The following is a 20,955-nucleotide window of genomic DNA, read 5'->3' as shown; positions in this document are numbered from 1 at the left end:
ATTCGGCCAGTAGCATGCCGCCCTTCGTGCTATAAACATCGTGCAGCTTACTTGAAACGAAACGTCGATGGTATCTATCCACTGCATTTGACTTCTTCAACCGCTGTTTCAACATCTGCAATCATAACACAACGACGTCATCAGCAACACACTTCACAGAGTGAAACCGCGTGAGTAAATTCTTTTAGTTATTGACAACTTTATCTAATTATAAATGCAAACATGGATTAAATACAGTTCGTACGAGGAAATGCAAGAAACGCGGTAAGAGGGTGTGTTAATCGTACGAGCATTGCCTTCCACCGCAATTAGACAATGATAAAGGGCGTGACGATGCGAATGAAGCTGCCTGAATGCTGCATCCGCATAGTGTCTTCCTGAGCACAGACGCGAGTTCCGCACTATTCATTTAACATGCTGACTCTTTGGCGAGTGGCCGCCGCAATTTCGAACTTCCACGCAATACCGCCACGCACCTATTCGAGCTTATGCGAAAGAATTCATTGCATTCTTCGTGTTTTCATGTACGACGAGCGCTATGGAAAGCTTTTCTCAAGCTTTTCCAATATTTTGATGTACAAAAGAATGGAGACGAGGGAAAACTGAATTACGTCGAATAAATCTATCGTTTAGGGTAATAATAATAAATAAATTGAGGATCTGTAGGTATTTCCGGAAATTATGTTTGAAAAATATTTTGAAATATATGTGGTGGTAAGCAGCAAGGAAAACTTAATCGGGTGAATTACATGGTTTTGGGTAATAATAAATAAATGTTTGCCCATTTATTCGAAGAAAAGTGTTGCAGTGCAGAAATAAATATAATTGGAGTAGACCACGTATCTGATTCTATCGGGGAACAAGTAGTTCATGTCGTTGGAGTTTACCTAGTAGAAGTTCACAGATCCTTCGTACTATGTGTGACATTTCACCTGTCTAGTAGAAGTTCGCGTTTAGATAAGTAGAGTCAATAAGTAGAAGTTCGTTTAATCTGGAACTAGTTAAAATTTTGTTCCAATAAATAGCATTCAAATACTATTATCTTCTGCATATTCAAACAAATTTATGGAATATCTTTGGAAAAATATTTCGAAATACGAAAGAGTATAAATAATCGAGAAAATAGAATTAGGTCGAGTGGATGGATTACGCATTTATTGGAAATTTAGAGCAACAGAAATGTAAACAATATGCAATCCACGAAAATATAAAAAACATCAAAAATGTAATACTCGCGAATATAACAGAACTCTGGTTACATTTCGTTTCTACAATTGTATTAATAAAATATGAATTTGTAGGAATATTCGCAGTCTAACAATTGCAAACGTCAATCTTATTACTGCATATTAACATTTAAAAATTTATCTATTCTATTATATATAATCTCTTTTTCTAATTTATTCTCAATTTTGTGATGCAAATACAACTCGTTAAAAATAACCGAGTATCTGGATATTTTTAAACGATACATAAAATATAGTGAACCAACAATATCTGTTTTTATACAAACAACAAAGTAACGATTTCTTTATCTATATAAAAATATGAATTTGCATAAATGAATTCGCAGATTAATAATAAATATTTAACAATTGTTGCAGTCAGTATACTATTTAATAGTATTTTATATCATAAGATAGTTAGCGCAGATAGGTTAAACCAAAGAAAGTTACTTTCTCGATGCAAGTAACTTCTTGCATGTAGGGCGAACTTTCCCCTCAACAGGTCGGTTATACTCCAGGAAAAAAAATCATTAAACCCCTGGGTAATCATTGCGTGACCAATACAATAGTTGTGTGGCGGAGTTTATCTTACCCTTGCATTTCACTCGCGCACATTCATCTAGTGTAATTAATGAAATACACGATTATTTGATAACTTTGTTGTATCAACGACGTTTACTTTTCTTTTTTTAACTTTTTAATTATGCTCCCTAAAGGGTATTTGACTTTTTCTTGCGCATGAGAGGAAAAATTCTTTACGTAAATAAAAATTTTTTACGAACAAGGAAATGGGGATGAGAACAAAAGAGGCGTACGAAGTGCAGTTAAACTTTAAAAGGGATAGATTTAAAGATCAATCCCTAGGTAGACGTTGCTCCTTGTGTTTAATTTATTTCCAGACATCATATGGCCGTGGACAATTTTTTAATACAAACTGTTTATTCAAAATTTAAGAAAATGATGAACGTGATACCTTTTTGTCAACCATTGCAGCAGTGAAAATAACAAAGAAGTGAATGTTAACTTTGGGATCATCTTCGTGTTTCATTTAACGACACATCCAACAGATGTGTAGCTAGAAGATAGTATAAAAGGAAAAAAGCTGATGGTTTATATACTTCTCCATCTTGTGTCCTTAGGGAAAATATATTACTGCCATGAATCGTTCTCCGTGAAACATTTTCAGCTCACACTACAAAGAATTCAAACGTATTTTTTCCTTAACATGTAACATTTTCATGACGCTCCAAGATTACTTTAGATTTAATCTTAATTACAATTGCGCTCAATTAAATATACTGTTTTTTAACTTTTATATTCCAATCTTATTCTTGTTCGAACAAGCAGAAACGTTTAGTAATAGAAACTGAAAGAAAAATTCAAAATTGTTATTATTTTCTTCAAATTTAAAAAACAACAGAAAAACACGATTGTGAAAAAAATGGCCTAAAGAATGCGGCAGCGTTGAAGAACGATAAATAATGATAGTAGTAGTAATAGTAAAGAAGAAAATAACGCATATGAATTGTAATATGAAAAAATTCCAACATGGAACAGATAGTGAGTAGTAAATTATACGAATGATGTTTATTGCTCGTATTAGCGAGCTTAAGAGAGTGTGTCAGGGAAATGAAAGCAGCAGCCCAGAAAAAGTTCTCTGAGTGATTTTCTTCGTTTCGAGTTTCGAGTTTCCAGCGTGGCTCGTTGAATGCTCATTGAATCCGTGAAACGCATGTGCATCGATGGCTATTCAATGCTAGCCCGAATTCCACCATCTGGGTTAATAGCGGTCGCTTTTCGCATATCAAGTAGCATCGATTACTTAACGCGTTATTAACTAACCTCACCAAGAGAAACCCTAAATAATCCGTCGAAATGATTCCTCGGAGAGAAAAATACGAGAAACCGTTTAACACCGATGGTTTCACTATCAGACATCAGCGCGCTTAAAATAACTCGTTCTTATTTCAAAGAACATGAATATTAAAGTTATTCGTGGAAACGTCAAAACCGAGTAAAAATTAGAGTCAGAGAATGAAATAAATGTATACAGCTCGAAACGAAAACAAATGGAAAGGGTGAATCGAATCGAAATATTTATGAAAAAAATTTGCTACGTTAGGAACATGCGAATAAATTCGTTCTAGAGCGAGATATTATTTCAAAAAATACGAATCGATCCGTGGAAATGTCAGAAACAACTAAAAATTTTATCGAAGAAGCGGAACAAATTTATACAGTTTGGCACAAAAACGAATCAAGAGGATAAATTGGATCGAACAGTTTATTAAAAAAACTAGCCGTATGAAAATCACGCGAATTAAACTCGTTCTAAACCGAGTTTTGGCTTGTAATCACGTGAGTTTCTCCGCGCAACGAAATATTTTCCGAGAAAGAGGGATAAAATGCGTATTAGAGGCTGTGGTATCAGCGCGCGGGAGCAGATTATTGGAAACTTCAATCGATAATCGAAATGCAAGACATTTTTGTATCCGCGAATATATCACTGCACCGATATCAAACAGCTGGCTAGAAATACCTACATATCCTACCGCAAGTTCGGTTTAAATTATTGGCGAATCCAATGGAACTTACTTCCTCTCTCTCTCTCTCTCGCTCTCTCTGTCTCTCTTCCAGTTCAAGCTTTCTATCGAGAAACTTTGCTCTGCTCTTTCACTATGATAAGAGGTCGCTTTAACAGATGGTAATTAATCGCGTATGGAAGCAGGAAATTATCAGTTTTCCTTGATACGATTATCATCCGGCATAACTATTGAAAACCATCGAGATTGAGAATAGTTTCATTTGGGAAATGGAAATTTTTGTCATTCGAGCCACTGAATACATCTTGCTCCTCCTTTCCTTCATATCTTTCTGTTATCTCTTTTTTATCTTTTTTCCATTTTTTTCTAACGAATCCTCGATCGATACTCGTGCAAGGAACTAAAACAAGATCGAGTTCCAAGACACTTAGTTACCTAAACATGTTATTAACCGAGTTAAATTAACGTAGCAAAGAAATGAATGTTATTTAATTCTTGAAAAATACTGTAGATTTATTCTGGTTACTCGACCAAGTTATTGTTAAAAATTAGAAAAATAACACAAGTGGGCTTGCATTTTTCTCCTTGTGATCTTCAATGTTAAGCAAACTGGAAACAGTTATAGTTATAGATAGCTTCATAGATGAACTCGCGCTATTTCGGAATTCGTGGATTCGATTTTCGTAACGACGCCAATGGGGAAGCGCTTTGACTCGAAAAGATACAGATATTCTCTGTGTGATAGATAAATCCCGAGATAGCTACCGCAAGCGTAGCGATCGCTATGACGTCAACGGATAAAATCTGTTGCAAGTTAAAAATCAAAATTAGAATTAAAATAAAAAATTTGTTCATTAGGCATCGAGAACATTGTCCTCTGAAAAATAATAATGGAATAACACCACGAACTGGAAAGAAATCTCCGGTGGCCGTGTATATTTAGCGTGAGTGGATCTAGGTTGGAGGAGGAGCTTCTTGTTATTTTCAATTCAACGAACTTGTTATTTTCAATTTCAAAGTACTGTGGCAAGTCCGGCGTGTCCAGAGCCTCCTTGAAAATCGATTTTATCACGGCACGTAATTACTCGCTCGTGAACCGCGCGAATCCCAAACTGAGCGTTAACAAGCCGCGGATAAAAGTAACCGGGAGACCAATGGAAAAATTGCGAACATGGGACAAAAAGAGCGTACAATTCGAGGATCGAGAGAATATTCACCTATTTGGAGTAAATCGCAAATGTTTCTCTTGTTCTCGGAAAAATCGAGACGGTGAACGCCGGAAAGCACATTGGAAAAACGAACGCCAGGGAAATGAAGAAGGATAGAGAATAACCTACAGGCCAGTTGTATTGTGTTTATTTTTAGCTTGTGACAAATAGCTCGTTGCGTGTGTCTGCAGGTAACATAGGCAACAACACTGCGGCAACAACGGTGAGATCGAAAATTCGACCAAATTTTTTATCAGTTCCAAACTGTTGGTACAATGATTTACGAAAGTTTTCGAACAATTGTAAAAGCCTTTTCTGAATATGTTATACGAAATATTTCGAAATTTTATCACCACTATAGCGAGATTCGACTATCACAATGATATTTGTGAAGTTCGGAACAAGTGTAAAAAGTATAAGTTACGAGGTATTATCGTTTGTCTGTTGCCTCCTGACTCTGCCGTTTCGACTGTAAATCTAGAATTGACAAAGAACTTGAGAAAAATGAAAGGGAAAATATATATTTTTTTCTATTATAAGGTGTAGAATTTTTTAAACAACCAGAGACGGAAGATATTGAAGTTTAATTGCAATGGATAACAGTAAATTACAACCGAGGAACTTTTTGAAAAATGTAATGACCTTTGTATAAGTTTATTAAATCTCAATCTAAGTCTAAGTCTTTAATCTCGAAACAACAAAGTTTATATCAAACGTAGTTTCATCGATGACTTTTACCCTGTAATTCAAATTTTTATCGAAGTAGAAGGAACACAAGTTAATCCACAATACGATCAGAGTCCAGTAAGGGATTATCGTTGACGCGTAACAACCTACCGACGACCTTTATTTTTAGCACAAAAGCGGACGAAGTAACGTGCACTGGTCGTTTTACCGAAGGCGTCATCTCACAGTCAACCGTCATTCTTTATCCGTTGACCCGCACGTTCTCCACTTTTGTCGCCAACTGCACAGAAAGGAAAGCAAACAGAGGGGCCGGTTACCGCTAATTACTTGACTTCTCATCTTGCAGCCACGCGCTAAATAGCCGCCCTTTTCTTTACACAGCTTCATTGACCCGTCGGATAAGAAATGGGTAGAGCGCTTTTTGCTCATCTTTCTCGCATTTTTCCTCCTTTTTCGTATCGTCAGCGTTGAGTTCGTGGGGGCGTTTATCGATCGCTCCGCAAACATTTGTCATTTTTAATGAAAGATATTAGTGCAAATGTGTGACCTCACGTGGGATGTTACGGGATTTTACATTGGAAACACCGGTGTATATAATTACAACGTATTATCATTTTAAACTAATTTATTATTGAATCGATGCAAGACAGAAATCGCCTGAAGTTTCAAAATAAACTAAACATCACTGATGTTATATTGTATAATGTATTAATGCAAATCTTTGCTGAAGCTATTTTGAAACGGCCTATTTAATATTTCAAACAACATTTAATCTATAGGAAACAATAAAAAGAGAGAGAAGCGGAGTTATTGGAATTTCATTATGTTCGGGGAAACACTATATTATACATTGATCAATCAAAATATAATTACTACTACTAAAACTATAATTACCATTTCCATAATTGACGACATTGTATGAATCTATCAAAGTACGAAATATTTTGAAAACCTATAACTTCCTCTATAAAATTATGGCCAGGAAATCATTATTTACTTAATTCTCACGACAGTATTATCGGTGGTCTTGAATAGCTTGTCATTTATGTCCTAACGACATTAACGTCGTGGCTCGATAGGGATTACAAAACTGTGCCATCAGATTATCGTAACACCGCGCCGAGTCAAACGCGACGTGATAAACGCTCTTCATTCACTGCTGACAAAATTTACCAAAGGTTAAAAGCAGTGTAATTGATCGCCGGTGCTCTCAGTTGCATTAACAGGGAAATATCAACGATTTGCTCGAGCGATATATTCCCGCTCAAAAATTGTTCCCATCTTTGCTATTTTAATCTCAACTTTACTTTTCTGCCAAGGGAACAGATTAAAGTTGTTCTTGATACATGGAAAACGCTTTAAGATTTATCTGGGAAATACTAGCAAAACGTGAATAAGAAACTTGGTCGAAATCTCGAGCGTTTATCGTCAAGTAGAAACTGACGTAATTAACCAGACGCGTCACATGGAACAACTAAATTGTATTTTATCTTCTTTTTTTATTTTTATCCCTTTTCCTGACTATTTTTCAGCATTATTTATTTAATTTGCGGAATACAGCGAGAGGATAATTGGCGAAAAACGCGTATTCTCTTTCAATAAAAATTTGTCTATCAATTGTACAGCCAGCCGTTCAAATATTAATCTTTTTCCACGGCCTCGTTTGTCAACTATTAATCGAGCTAATATTAAAAACCTGTTAAATGAAAGTATATTGGAAATCGTATCATCAAAACCATGAGCTATGCTACAATGTTTTATATTTAGAGACTCGTGTATTCCTTTACTGCCCAATCTTTCTAAAACTCGCTGCTCCATGAAATGTAATATTTCAGTTGAGTCAGCGAAAGCTGCAGTTAAGCTTGAAAAATACCGTAATTCTCAAAATTGCCTCTGCCGATACGTGCGTCCACAACGTTCCGTTTTATCCATTTATAGGTCAGTCGAAGGAACTTCGATGATTCCTATTAACGCTCGACTAGCAAAGATAATCGTAGAGGAATCGATGTCGCGATTAATTAGCTAATCGCGATATAATAGCATAATAGTATATTCTGCGAAAATAACGATTATCCTCCTACGTTGCGTTGCCATTAGTAATTTGAGTTAGCCAGGTTATATCAAACTCGCGTCATTAACAACTAATGAGAGCATGGAGTTTAGGAAATGGAACATTCGTGGAATTGTAAAACGAAAATATCAATGATACGATTAAGCTTCATTAACCTTATACACGAAATATTATCCAATAGAACTATAGTTAAACGCCGACTCCTATTTCAGGCGTCTAAATGCGATGGCAATAAATTAAAGATATACATAGTTAACGTTCGATTGAATTTCAACGATGTAACCGCCGAATACAGAGTCACGTTTGCAATGAGAATTATGTCAACCTTCAATATCATCATTCATTAGAATTCAATTGTCCAGTTCACTCGTATCTCGAATAACAAACGTATTATTTTTTTTAAATTTTTATTAAAGTTGAAATATAACAGAATTTAAATGGTGCAAGACACGCTTTTGCAATGAATATCATGAAGCCACTATTCGTCATAATCTGATTAACCAATCCAACCGTGTTTCAAGCAGCGAACAAGATAAAAAGAATTTTTTATTTCAGTGAAAATATTCTAAAAATTAAATTATGTAGACTCGTGTTTGCAATCAAAACTGTACTACAATCATCATTTATTTCAATCCAGATTGACCAGGCATCCTTTATTTGCAATAGACAACATCTCTCATTGCAAACAATTTTCTTTTCAATTTTGAAAAATTCTATTAAGATAGAAACGTTTCAGAAATTAAATCATGTTTGGTTAAAGAGTGCATTACATATTACCGTAGCAATTATGCAAAAATTGTTTGATCTGTGGAAGGAAGAAAGAGTGAGAGAGAAAGACAATGAGAATTACAGTAATCCAACTGGTCTTTCCAACCGATTGTGAATTTTCTCTGGAACAGCATCCACTCTTATTGCCACGTAACATTTTTTTAGACCGTGTAGCCCATCCCTGGCATTCTGCTCGCATTTCGTAATCATAAAAATATCAGAAGCGGAAAGAAGATTCTTATTAAAACTTTTCCAGCGCAATAAATTCGGTAACAAACAGTTGACAGAATTTCTCCGCGTATTCAACATTGTTGTCCGCATTTCATGAAGGTGTCGCAGATCAAACTCTCGGTTGGAGAATTTCATTTTTCTGGTCGCTTCTGCAACTCGTTAAACATTCCCCGCGAGTTATAGAACGCGACTAAAACACGATGGGAAGCGTTCTGTCGACGAAAAAAAAAAAAAGAAAATAAATCGCGGAGAGTGCAAATAAAGAAGAAAGAAAAAAACTAGTTCGTAAAACACGTTGTGTTTTCATATATTTTCCCTGTTCGTATCCATGAAACTGACTCGATGGTGCCTCTCGCAGAAAATGTGAAACGGAACAAACAAACAACTGCGTTCGTCCGTGAGAGGAATGTTTTGTATTTACATATTTTGAAAGGGGGTTTCTCCTTTCTCATCTCGAGCCGTGATATACCTTCGCCTCTTGACGTCTGCAACACGAGAACCTTGCAAGCATTGATTTTACGAGATCCACCTGAGTGATTTTGAGAAAAATTACAGAATACAAGATACGTATCGCCAAACCGATAACATTGAAATGGTTACTTGTGAAAGGAAAAACATGTATAACCAATAAACGTGAGTGAAACAGTTGTGAATCTTATAAATAAAGTATTTGCAGTTAGACTGACGACGACATGTACGCACGTTGCAGGATTTTGTATTTTCTTTTACATTATTCCACGCCTAAGATAGGGTTTTTAGTGGTTACTCGACCGGATCGATATCTACAACATGGTAACTTTTGATTTTGGTTGACGTGGGAGGATAATATTGTTATTAGGTTGATGAATAGAACATTAGAAAAACAGATCGATACGAGTTTCGTTGTGGCAACTTGTACATTCTAATTAAGCCGTGAGTGAAATCGACGAAGGAAAATTAGCGATGAAATTTTCATACGTTCCACTTCCACTTACTAACCGTCTATCTCTATGGCGTTACGTGTTTTAATTGTGATCTCGAACACCTGTTAGAGAACCATAGCTGTTCCATGAATACCGCTATTGAACCTCTTGCCAACGTCGTTTCGAAATTGAGCAACGGATTCCCCACATAATAACGACGTTAATTCGTGTATAGTGAGTGAGTCAAGTCACTGATGCAAATTAGTAAATACATACGCCATCCTTGGAATAGCATACTAAAGCGAAACCGCAAATATGCGTATAATTATTTCATTTGTGTTCATCGAGCAGCCTGCCAGGCATGCGCCGAATTTCGATACAAATGGAAACTTTCAACTATTAATAACTGCAAGTTGGTCGAATTGCTTTCACTGTAGGATTCATGAATTAATAAATTCGTGGCATTATAATTAATAAAAGGTCAAAGTAGCATCAGAAAAAGTATGAACTCCAGGGCGAAATCAATAGAGTGATAACCGGAGGCGTTACACAAATCCGATGCAAATAAATTTTGCTAATGAACTGCATGATAAAATTGGAACGTGTACGAAAACTTTCGTTTGCATAACTTCACATTAAATATAAACGGGACTTGAAAAACTTGTTATTTCCGCCCCATTACGTAATTCCACGTAAAATGTTTTATAATTCATAGCCTGTTAGTGCAGGCTGGGAATAACGAGAAAACGAAGCACGTTCGTGTTCAATTTTAAATTTCAGATTCAATAAGTACACGGGATGAGAGCCAACATGTAGACCGAAGAGGGACGCGAGAAAATAACAAAACATGGTGGACAAAGAAGAAATGACGAAGACACCCTCGCCCCTGAATATCAACGAGGCGATCGAAGGGGAAGTGTTGAACCAAAAGACTGCTAGGAGTAAGTATCACAGAAAGGAGAATGCGATATCTTCAAGAAATTTTATTGTTCTCCCTAGTATTAACTCTTCATCCGATCTAAACTTGAAAGCAATAAATTCTCGTCTTTTTTATGTCATCGGTTTGAGTAAACGAACAAATTTCGAGAGATTACGATACAGCGTCTTTCATTGCTCTCGAGTCTGATATGAGAAGTATTTTTTTTAAAAGACAAGATTTTTAGAAATCTCTTTGAAAGAAAGTTTTGGGATGTTCGAAAAGTTCGTAGCATGTTTATTATAATTTTTTATTAAATAATGAAATGTTCAAACGAATACTGCACTTTATTGAATACTAAAAAAGATTAAGGAAAAACCAAAGGCCAAAATTCAAATCAATCAATAAATTCAATAAAACCAATAAATCAATAAATCAATAAAACAGATACGTAAACAAAATATTAAATATTCTATGTAGAAACATGTAAAAGCTGTTGGAAGGAATTCTTTATCGAAGATGATGAAAAATATTTCAAGAGAAGATTCAAAAAGTTATAGATGGCAAAACATCTAATTCTAATGAAATCTTTTTTAATCTTTCGCTATAAATCTTCTGAACAATCTAATACAAAATAAAATGTACATAGAGGGTTTATTGTATCGTGCAAAAAAGATAAAAGGTTAGAAAGGTGAAAGTAGAATATTTAGTAGCGCAGGTTTCTAACTAACATTGTTTTTAATATTTATAATGAAAGAAGCTCATTGAAAATTTCTGTTTACCAGTACTTAAAAACGATCTCCTATTATACGAGGCTGTGATAAAAAATGAAGCGGACACCGTTCGCAAAGTGCTCAAAGAGCCCGTGGACGTCGATTCCAGGAACAATGTAAGTGGGAAAAAACAAGCTACATGATAAATCCAACAAATCTCAAACGGGAGAATATGAAAGCATTGAAAGAAATCCGCTACAATCGAATCACAGTTTACGTCGAATCAACTTCCTACACAAAAATCGAATTTCCCGGAATGGAGTCGAAAAATAGTACGGTTGCAAATAGAATTTTTCGTTTTGCGCTACTTCGTTAACACTAATGCTGTGCAAAACTCACTGCGCTGTCGAAAGCAGATAACATGATACGTTCGTGGTAATGGCGGAGATGTAAGTCGATGTAAGGACGCGCGTCTGACTACATACGAGGCATTACTACTAGAGGCTCCATTAGCGAAGCATTAAGGATTCAATTAAGGAAATTTATCGTTTCCCCAATTTCGTCGTTGCTTTCGAACTATTTCAATCTTCTTGCATTTAATATTAATGCAATGAAATTTGAATTCGAATCAACCGTCTGACTGAGTACGAAATATTTCGCTTTAACGTGTTTACATATTTCTTCCTCGAGAGTTTACGTTGGTATTTGAACAGCACGCGACGAAGGAACGAACATCGCGTTCCCTACATGAAAATTAATTATATTTATCTTATATCGTATTCAACGGAACTATTCGCATGAAAAGTGATCGGAAACGAAAATATTAGATTGTTCCAAAAGTTTCTTTCCTTTTACAAAATGTCGTGCATCTATTATTTTCTTATAAAATGAAATAAACTTTTGTGTCAATCTAATACAAGACGAGTCTCTAGTGACTAATAGCGGTAATTTAATATCGATTGAAACGCTAGAAACACGCACGATACGCGTATGTTTGCACTGGAAAATGATTGTTTAGTATGGTCGGGCGCCAATTCATTGGGCAGCATCCAGGGGGAACACGGAGATCATAGAGATGTTGATACAAGCGAAATGCGACATCGAGGCCAGAGACAAGGTAATATCGCAATGAAAATATTATCATTCAGATATTTGCTTCAAATAAAATTGAACTAAACCAGAATAATTGTCAGAACAAATGAATATATGACGATTCGAACGTTATTACGAATGTTTCTCGTCGTTTCGTTCAAATGTTAATTATTTTACATACATTTCTATATTTGAAGAGAATTTTATCGAATGTCAGAAAACCAGTGACTGGAATCTGAACAAATTTTATATAAAATTGACATAACGTAATTAAATTCCATTTGCCATGTTTCAAGTTCGGCATGCGTCCGTTACACATGGCTGCGCGATATGGACACAGGGACGCTGTTAAAATGTTAATCAACGCCGGAGCGAATGTGTCAGCGGTAAACAAGGTATATCGATAATTATACCGATAAATTGATACTAAATAAAAACATCGGAATCGAATCAATTTGAATCTTTCGAACCGACTGCAACTTCGTAAAAAAAGAAAATTTAAGTTGATATAAGTGTACGTCTACGGTTTCATGCATCGTTCTCGTATAGGATCATAAATCGAGTCACGAACCTTTCTCGTAGAGTATTTCTTACGATAGAAGTTTTGAACGTGACCTTATCTTTTAAAGAAAACCCTTCACTGTTCTCGGAAATTCTTAAAGAAACCGTTCAAGATTATTTCTAAAGGAGCTTTTCTTTTGGAACATGTTTCAGTTCGTTTGGTTCAATAACAATACGATCCGATAAAAGATTTATATGTTGGCGCTGCAACGAGGCCAACATTACGATGACGTTCATTTAGTAAAGTAGTATGCGTAACTACTACTCTGTTACAGAAGCAATATACTCTCTTAATGTGTGCTGCTCGGGGCAACAACGTTCGCGTCGTCGACTACCTTGCTGAAGCAGTGGAATCGTTGAACGGAGATGCAACCGACTGTACCGGTGCGACAGCTCTTCACCATGCAGCCTGTGCCGGTCACCCAAGTATGATAACCGCGCTTACCAATGTGCCAAGAATCGAGCTGAATGCTGTGGATAAAGTAAGAGCTATCGTATTTCGTTATTTTCTTTTGTAACCGAGAAAAATGTGAGTTGAGCTGGAAGAGAAGTCGATGATGCAGGTAATAGGAACTGTGATCTTTCAATAAAGTAATAGATTTAATAGTTAAAAATTTCAAGCGCGTGAAAATTTGAAATTAGAAGATTGCTTCTCGTTACTTCGTGTTCTTTTCATTTTTGTTCTTTCTTGTTTCGTAACTGTACACAGTTACGAAACAAGAGTTCAGCTTGAAAAGAAACCATTGGATTAAGGTGTATTTTTTAATACGCAAACTTTTAAATAAAAAAGTTTAGATTTAAAGTTCCAAATATTTGTAAATGTAAAATCTAAAGTTTCCGTTGCTTTTCGTAACTTTCCGTTATTCTCATTTTGTTACCTTGCATTACTTTAAATTTCATGAGCAAAATGTACTTGCAACTTCTTTCTCAACTTCGTCCCCAGAATGACAGGTTATATACCCAGTTCCTCGAAAGCAGCTTATTCAATGTGTCGTAAGATATTAATCCACCCTAAATTGATAGGAGAATGTAAATATTTGCAGACGAACGGATGCAGAGGAGGCAAGAAACTTCAATTTATACGGAGACTAGTGCCCGTTTTCTCTCTTTACCTCTGTGTCTCTCGATTTAGATACTGCGAAACTAGGTCTCCGACATTAGCTATATTGCCTTCTTATCGCGAAGACAAGTGAAATCCCCGAAGGACAGAGTGCAACGTACAGCAGCATGAATCTAACTACAGTCCTTTGAGGGAATTTTATAGAACTTGCATCGTTTTGCTGGTGCTTCCGGCTTTCCACTTCCAGCTATCGTACATTTGATCATAACGACTCATCCGTGACCTTTCCCTCTATATGTATCTTCTTCTTTGAATGAAAACGTTTGATCTTTTCAGTATTCCGGAAAAATTGGAAAATTTGGACAGAAAACTGCGGGAATATTCAAACTTAAATAAACTCAATAATAATGATAACATTTTTCACAAAATATCATTTAATTCTTTCACAGCTGAATCTTTTCTTATTTGTAGAAAATATGTTTTTCCAGCTATTTGTACTAAAAATAAACTGCCCTCTGAGATGCACTAATTTTTATCCAGAACTAAATCACATAAGAAACTGGAAACTCTTCAAAACATAACAATGCGTGACGAAGTTAACAATTTCGCGTTGATTTACAGAAAGGCCAGACGCCTATACATTGTGCCTGCGCGGAAGAACATCTAGAAGCCGTGGAAGTTTTAATAGGACTGGGAGCTAAGGTGGATGCTCAGGACAATGAAGGCAACACGTGCCTGCATGTGGCCACGAGAACGAGGCACACGGCTATAGCTCAATTGCTATTGAGAGCCGGGGCGAACACTGAATTAACCGACGAAGTAAATAACGTTTTAACTTCGTTATCATCTTACTAATCAACGAACGTACTCGATTGTTCCTTTTATAGATGGGCTTTACTCCGCTTCACGTGGCTGCCAGTCAGGGTTGCAAAGGGATATTAGATTCGATGATTCACCATGGGGCAGCACTCAACAAACAATCCAAGGTATACTTAAGATACGTGTGATCGATATTTAATAATCATCCATCACCGGGAATCGGTTTGCAGCATGGAAACACGCCTTTGCATTTGGCCTGTCAAAACAACGAAGTAGAAACGGTCGAGATACTGATCAATAAAGGCGTCGATCTAAATTGCTTAAATTCGGTGCGTACGACAGTGTTCGTGGATGAAACGCATTTTTACACATTCGCTCGTGACACGATTCGATTCTATCTGTTCCAGAGATTACAATCGCCGATTCACATCGCCGCAGAAATGGGACACACGGATATTTGCGAACTACTGCTAGCAGCAGGTGCGAATATCGAACAAAGGGAACAGGTAAATACCGATACTATTCGCTTTTGGTAGTTTCGTTCTTTATTTGCTTTTCCAAAATGATATAAATAGGTTCATGAAAAGATTCGAAAACTCGTAGATATTTTTTATGAATACATCATGTATGTAGTAGGAAACATTTCAAAATTTTGTTAACGCTGTAATGAGACGCGACTGTCGTGACTATATTGGCATAGTTTAAATCCGATCTAAAAATGTACATTCAGTGTGTTACGACCGTTCGCGGAGAGACGCGGTCGCGAGGAAAACGCCTCAGCGAGAGGCGTAAATTCTCGCTACGATTCGGTTAATCGACGCCACGAAGTAGTCGTTCCCCTGTTTCGGTTAAGATAACAGAGGTGGTTGAATGAATATGACACAGTATAGTAAGTTATATTTCACCGTTTATTCCAACAACTTATAACGAAGGCAGTTACGCTGGTGCGTATGTACGAGATGAATGAGTGACTGATCTGCGGGTGTGTATACCCGGTCGAAGGATGTTGACCGTTCGAAGGATGTAAAATCAGTGCCGTCCGGAGACGATGCTGTGGCGGAGGAAAGCTAAGGATGGGTGTGTCTAGCGCACGGGACCATCGGATTTGTTGGTGCCGATTTTAGTTAAGAGAGTGAGGGAAATAGGCTTCGTTGTTAATTGGTTAAACGAAGGGTCTTAACCGCCCTCGAGAGAAAGTGGTTAGTGGGAGGAAAGTTGCATCGTACGTGACAAAAAGTAACTTTCCCTTGTTAAGCCGTGGTAGACAATAGTCTCTAGAAATTCCTCCGGACCAGATGTTTGTTTCGTTTGAAGGACCTTTTCTAGGAAATCTATGTGATTTATGGAAGGTCCTTTTTTTTTTTTTTTTATTTATTTGTTGAAATTACAATCAATTCTCGCGTTGAGAATTTTCAGTAATTTTTCTGGCGTGGCGCAGTGACATGGCTATTTATTTACAATAAGTTAATACTATTATAGCTAGGTATAATTTATAAGTATTATAAGTAAGTGCATATGCTTAGTTTGGATAATTAAATGAATCTGACGTTTAGATCTAGCGGGTAGTGCCTCTTCAGCCTGCGAGTCTGGTCCGTCGTATCGAGTAGTCCAGTGATTAGGGGGTTTCGGTGTTTGTTGATTCTTTTGCTGTATCTGTTGCTATATTTTGCTATTTCCTCTTTGACGGTGGGTATCTTGAGGTCGCGGTGTATTGTTTCATTGGTTACATACCAAGGTGCGTCAATTAGGGATCTTAGCGTTTTCGATTGAAAGCGTTGGAGTATTTCAATGTTGGAGTTACTTGCTGTTCCCCATAGTTGGATTCCGTAGGTCCAGACAGGTTTTATTACGGTCTTGTAGAGGGTAATTTTATTCTGTATATTTAGTTTGGAGCGTCGGCCCGTGAGCCAATAGAGTTTTTTAGTTTGTCCTTTAGTTGCTTCCTTTTATCTGAGATGTGTGTCTTCCACGTTAGTCTCCTGTCCAGGGTCATGCCCAGGTATCGGACTGTGTCCCTGCTAGGAACTGTTGCATTGTTGATGGTGACCTGGGGGCAGGTTTGTTTTCGGAGCGTGAAGGTTACGTGTGAGGATTTCTTTTCGTTGACTTTGAAGCCCCATTTGTGAAACCACTTTTCCATGGAGTCGAGACTTCGCTGGAGAGTGGATGAGGCTATTACCGGGTCAGCGTGGGAAGCTAATAGCGCTGTGTCGTCTGCAAATGTCGCTATTGTTATATCATTTGATATAGGTAGGTCGGCAGTGTAGATGGAGTACAGTAGGGGTCCGAGGACACTACCTTGGGGTATGCCGGCTTCTATTGGGAATGTTGCGGAAGTGGCGTCTAGGTATTTAACCATGAATTGCCTATTGGTTAGGTAAGATTTTAGGATGGAGTAGTAGGGGTGGGGTAGGATCTTTTTAAGTTTGTATAGTAGCCCTTCATGCCATACTTTATCGAATGCCTGTTGGATGTCTAGGAAGACCGCTGAGCAATATTTTTTCTTTTCGAGTGTTTGGCTGATCGTATGAGTTAGGCGGTGGATTTGCTCTACTGTAGAATGATGTTTTCGGAAGCCGAATTGGTGATTTGGGAGTGTTTTCAAGTTCTCTAGGATTGGAAGGAGTCGGTTCGTGAGCATCTTCTCGAATAGTTTGGACAGGGTAGGTAAAACCTGATAGGAGCAGGTTTCGTATATCGGTTTACCGGGTTTAGGGATGAGGGTAATCAATGAGATTTTCCAAGCCTTAGGATAGTGTTCCAGGCGAAGGATAACATTAAAAATCGATGTGATGAGTGCTATCCCTTTTGTGGGAAGTTCCTTGATTGCTCTATTGCCTATTGGGTCGTGGGTACGCAGTGAGTATCCGACGACATCTGGTTGCCATCTTGCCAGCGGTGTGTGGCCTGGGCTAGATAGAGTGTTACGCGACGTAACACAGTGGAAATATATATTTCCTAGAGAGCACAAAAGTATTTAAACGGACAATTAACCATTCTATTAACAATCTTCAACATTCAGTTACTCCATTTTTTACATGTATTACATGTTTAAGACGTTTGTTTATGGTATGCTAGTTTTTTGCTAAATACATGATTGCAGCGAATATTTCCTCTTTTCTATCTACGTTTTCAGATTTGTTTTAAATTGTACGAATATAACCATAACAGTCGTATCACGTTACAGAGCTGACAAAGTTTCAAAACGTTTTCTATAAACCATGTAATATTACATAAAAGCTTTCCACGGTAACTGTTGAAATATTCGTATATCTGACGTGAAATTACCGAAATAGCTGAAACTGGTACAACTGGCAAAATCAACGTTACGGTGGAAACTTAGTTGCACAAGTGTATCGCGGTTTTACTACCTGCAACCGCGAACGTAGTCCCGGACGTGTCGTAATGTACTCGACGTCCATTTCCATTTCCAAGCATTAAACTTCGTTTGTAAAATAATACCGGGGTTATTCCATCGGGAAAATTTCTCGCAGCGGTGTGGCATGTCGACCCAACACAATCAATGTAGGCGTCTCTTTGTACCGAGTATGTTAACCCCGGTTTAACACGAATGTGACGAGCTAACATAGTCAACAAGGCTACCTTCCTTGAACAAAGTTTACACAGGCAGGGCAGCGTGCATGATATGCTTCAATTCGAGAGTACTCCAACTTGACATCGACACCGCTGTGGCATTTGTGAACTTAATAAAGTTAATAAAGTTAAAACGAAGTTGTCGGATGTTCACAGAGCGGCAGGACACCGCTTTACATCGCAGCAAGAGGCAGTTTCACGGCAATCGTCGACATGATAATTAAAACCGCGAGATTGGACTATCCCACACCGGTAGGTGGCTTAAACGTTCCATTAAGGTGACGTGAAATTTGCAGAATATTATGTTCCCTTGGTTTACAATTATTATTCAGTCGACGACCCGAGACTTTTGTGTTAACTCATTAAGAAGCGGTGTATTAACGTAGCACTTCCTTTGCATATATTTTTCCAATTAATTTGCATCGTTGAATCTCGCTTCCTAATATCAACGAAAAGAGGAAACATTCCGACGATTCGTTTGGTATTTTCTTGCAACAAATTTTTCATTCGAATCTCACGATATTATGAAATTCAAAATGCGAAGTATTTCTATTCTTTTTTAAAATCATGGAAATTCTTATGTGTGATTCTTACAAACAATTCCAAGGATTCATTTAATACTTTTATCGTCGCTATCTCTTCTTCCATCTAGATCTTAGAATTTTATAAAGCTTCAGTCTAAAGTCTTGAAATGTCTCTATACTACTGTAATCTAGAAATTCTTCTTGTGTGTCTGATGTGTATAATAAAACATCTAAAGTATCTACCTTGATAAAACAATGCTACATTTTATCAACGTTCGTCAATAATGTTACGTTTACGTAATTTTTACACTTCAATTTGGTTCATAAAGAATAAACAACCTGTAGAAGGATCAAAGTTTACACGTACAGCAGACAAAGGTGACAGACAGCAATCTTTTTAGGAGGATTCAACATCCGACAAAGAAATTCGTGATCTAACGCCAGCTAGAAGAAGATGGCGAGAAGGATCGAGGGGTGGAAGCATTTCCAGTAACAATGGCGCCTTTTCGGAGCATATTCGATCGATTTTATGGAAGTTGGCATACAAACAATTAGGTCCCGAGGATTGGAAAAAATTGGCGTTGCATTGGGCGTTCACAAACGATCAGATTCGAGCAATCGAGCATCAATACACTGGTAAAATAATTATTTTATACATATTTTATAAGAGAAAATTTCAAATCGAAAACGCGAAGATTGCAAAGAGTCATCGAGGTATAAAGTTCATTTCTTAAAATAAGTAGTTCTCGAATGATAAAGACGATTAGATGATTTAACGATAAATTGTAATTTACAAAAATATTTTGATCCTCGATGTTGCCTCCGTAAACCGAGAACAGCCTTACGAAAAGGACGATAAAGCTCCTCTTATAGGTCCTTCGAGTTACAAGGAACACGGTTTCCGAATGTTGATGATCTGGGCGTCGGGATTGAATCCTGAAATCTCCATAGGGAAAGAGCTTTGCGACGCTTTGTTTGCAGTAGACAAAAAGTCTGTCGCTGGTAAGAGATTTATTACAAAATTACTAATATATTTATTTTGCAATGAAAAAAAAAACTATCGTGAAAATAATTATAGAATCCGTTCGTAAGCACATGGATCAAGAGAAAGACGGGAAAGAGAAAATGAACAAACAGCGATGTCATAAATGCTCGATCACTTAAAGATAATTGATGATCCTGCTTGAATGAGAAGAAAGTTACGAAGGACAGAAATTAGGAGAATTTGAAGGATCTTCGGTAGAAAATTTTAGCGATACTCACTATGTGGCATATCTGTAGAGACGCTGATCTTACCTTTTTTACAGTATGTTTCAATATAGAGGCGTGTATCATAGTGAAATTGTCGTTTAGCATTCGAAGATCAACGAAACGAAAATAAGTTCTGCGAATCAACGAAAGCTTTCGATATATCGCGAAATCTGATTTGAATCTTTCAAATGAAATGGAACAAATTCATATCATCGCGCAAATGTACAAATTTTCGAGTCTAGATATTTTAATGTTGATACTTTATATATATTTTTAGAAAATTCGAACAATTCAGCAGTGTTGTAACTTTCATTTTCATTTGTTAGTTAAAGAAATGATCGACGTCCGAAGCCGTCCTATTTCATTTTATCTTTTATTCGATATATTCATCCAGTTGTTCGAAAATCCTATTCCAAATTTCTACTGTAAATACGTCAGCGTAATACGTAAATACTTCTAGAATAAGTGCGAAAAAACAGAGAAATTATACAGGGCTTTCGATGTGATAAAAGAAATGCATAGAGAGTAGACGAAAGAAACTATCACGAAACTTTCAATCATTGTATAATTCGAGGAAGACAATCTACATATCTGAGTATTACGTACAATTAAATAAATGCCTGATTAATAGTCTATAGTAAACTATTTTTAAACCACTATACCCCGTCCAATTATGAAACAATATTTAGCAGAATTATCCATTAGAAAGGAAGAAAATCTGATTTATATTTCTCAACATTTCTAATATTGAAAACTAGAATTTCAATAATAACTTTAGAATTATAATTG

The 20,955-nt window shown here is 36.8% G+C and overlaps 1 protein-coding gene across 2 annotated transcripts; it reads left to right on the top strand.

The window, feature by feature from the left end:
- LOC117231663 (ankyrin repeat and death domain-containing protein 1A-like) lies at positions 1-20,801 on the top strand. 2 transcript variants are annotated; one of them, XM_033490311.1, is made up of 14 exons: positions 1-170; positions 10,417-10,577; positions 11,338-11,441; positions 12,284-12,382; positions 12,654-12,752; positions 13,194-13,400; positions 14,600-14,797; positions 14,866-14,964; positions 15,028-15,126; positions 15,205-15,303; positions 18,548-18,643; positions 19,317-19,551; positions 19,789-19,917; positions 19,994-20,801. In XM_033490311.1, the coding sequence occupies exons 2-14, from the start codon at positions 10,484-10,486 to the stop codon at positions 20,077-20,079; spliced, it is 1,644 nt and encodes a 547-aa protein (XP_033346202.1). In that variant the 5' UTR covers positions 1-170; positions 10,417-10,483; the 3' UTR covers positions 20,080-20,801. The 2 variants fall into 2 exon arrangements, with proteins under 2 accessions (XP_033346202.1, XP_033346201.1); XM_033490310.1 differs by having other exon boundaries at positions 19,777-19,917.
- The last annotated feature ends 154 nt before the right edge of the window (positions 20,802-20,955 follow it).

The sequence above is a fragment of the Bombus vosnesenskii genome, unplaced genomic scaffold (genome assembly GCF_011952255.1).
Source record: "Bombus vosnesenskii isolate JDL3184/JDL3185 unplaced genomic scaffold, Bvos_JDL3184-5_v1.1 scf7180000013273, whole genome shotgun sequence".
NCBI classification, from domain to species: domain Eukaryota; kingdom Metazoa; phylum Arthropoda; class Insecta; order Hymenoptera; family Apidae; genus Bombus; species Bombus vosnesenskii.
This window is presented reverse-complemented; position numbering and strand designations above follow the sequence as displayed.

What these genes read in the sequence shown, in the direction of transcription:
- LOC117231663 (XM_033490310.1), top strand. Translation starts at nt 10,484, where the DNA reads ATGGTGGACAAAGAAGAAATGACGAAGACACCCTCGCCCCTGAATATC. An exon ending in ATCTAAATTGCTTAAATTCG is followed by an intron (nt 15,127 to 15,204) that starts GTGCGTACGACA and finishes TATCTGTTCCAG; the next exon opens with AGATTACAATCGCCGATTCA. An exon ending in AGACAAAAAGTCTGTCGCTG is followed by an intron (nt 19,918 to 19,993) that starts GTAAGAGATTTA and finishes AAATAATTATAG; the next exon opens with AATCCGTTCGTAAGCACATG.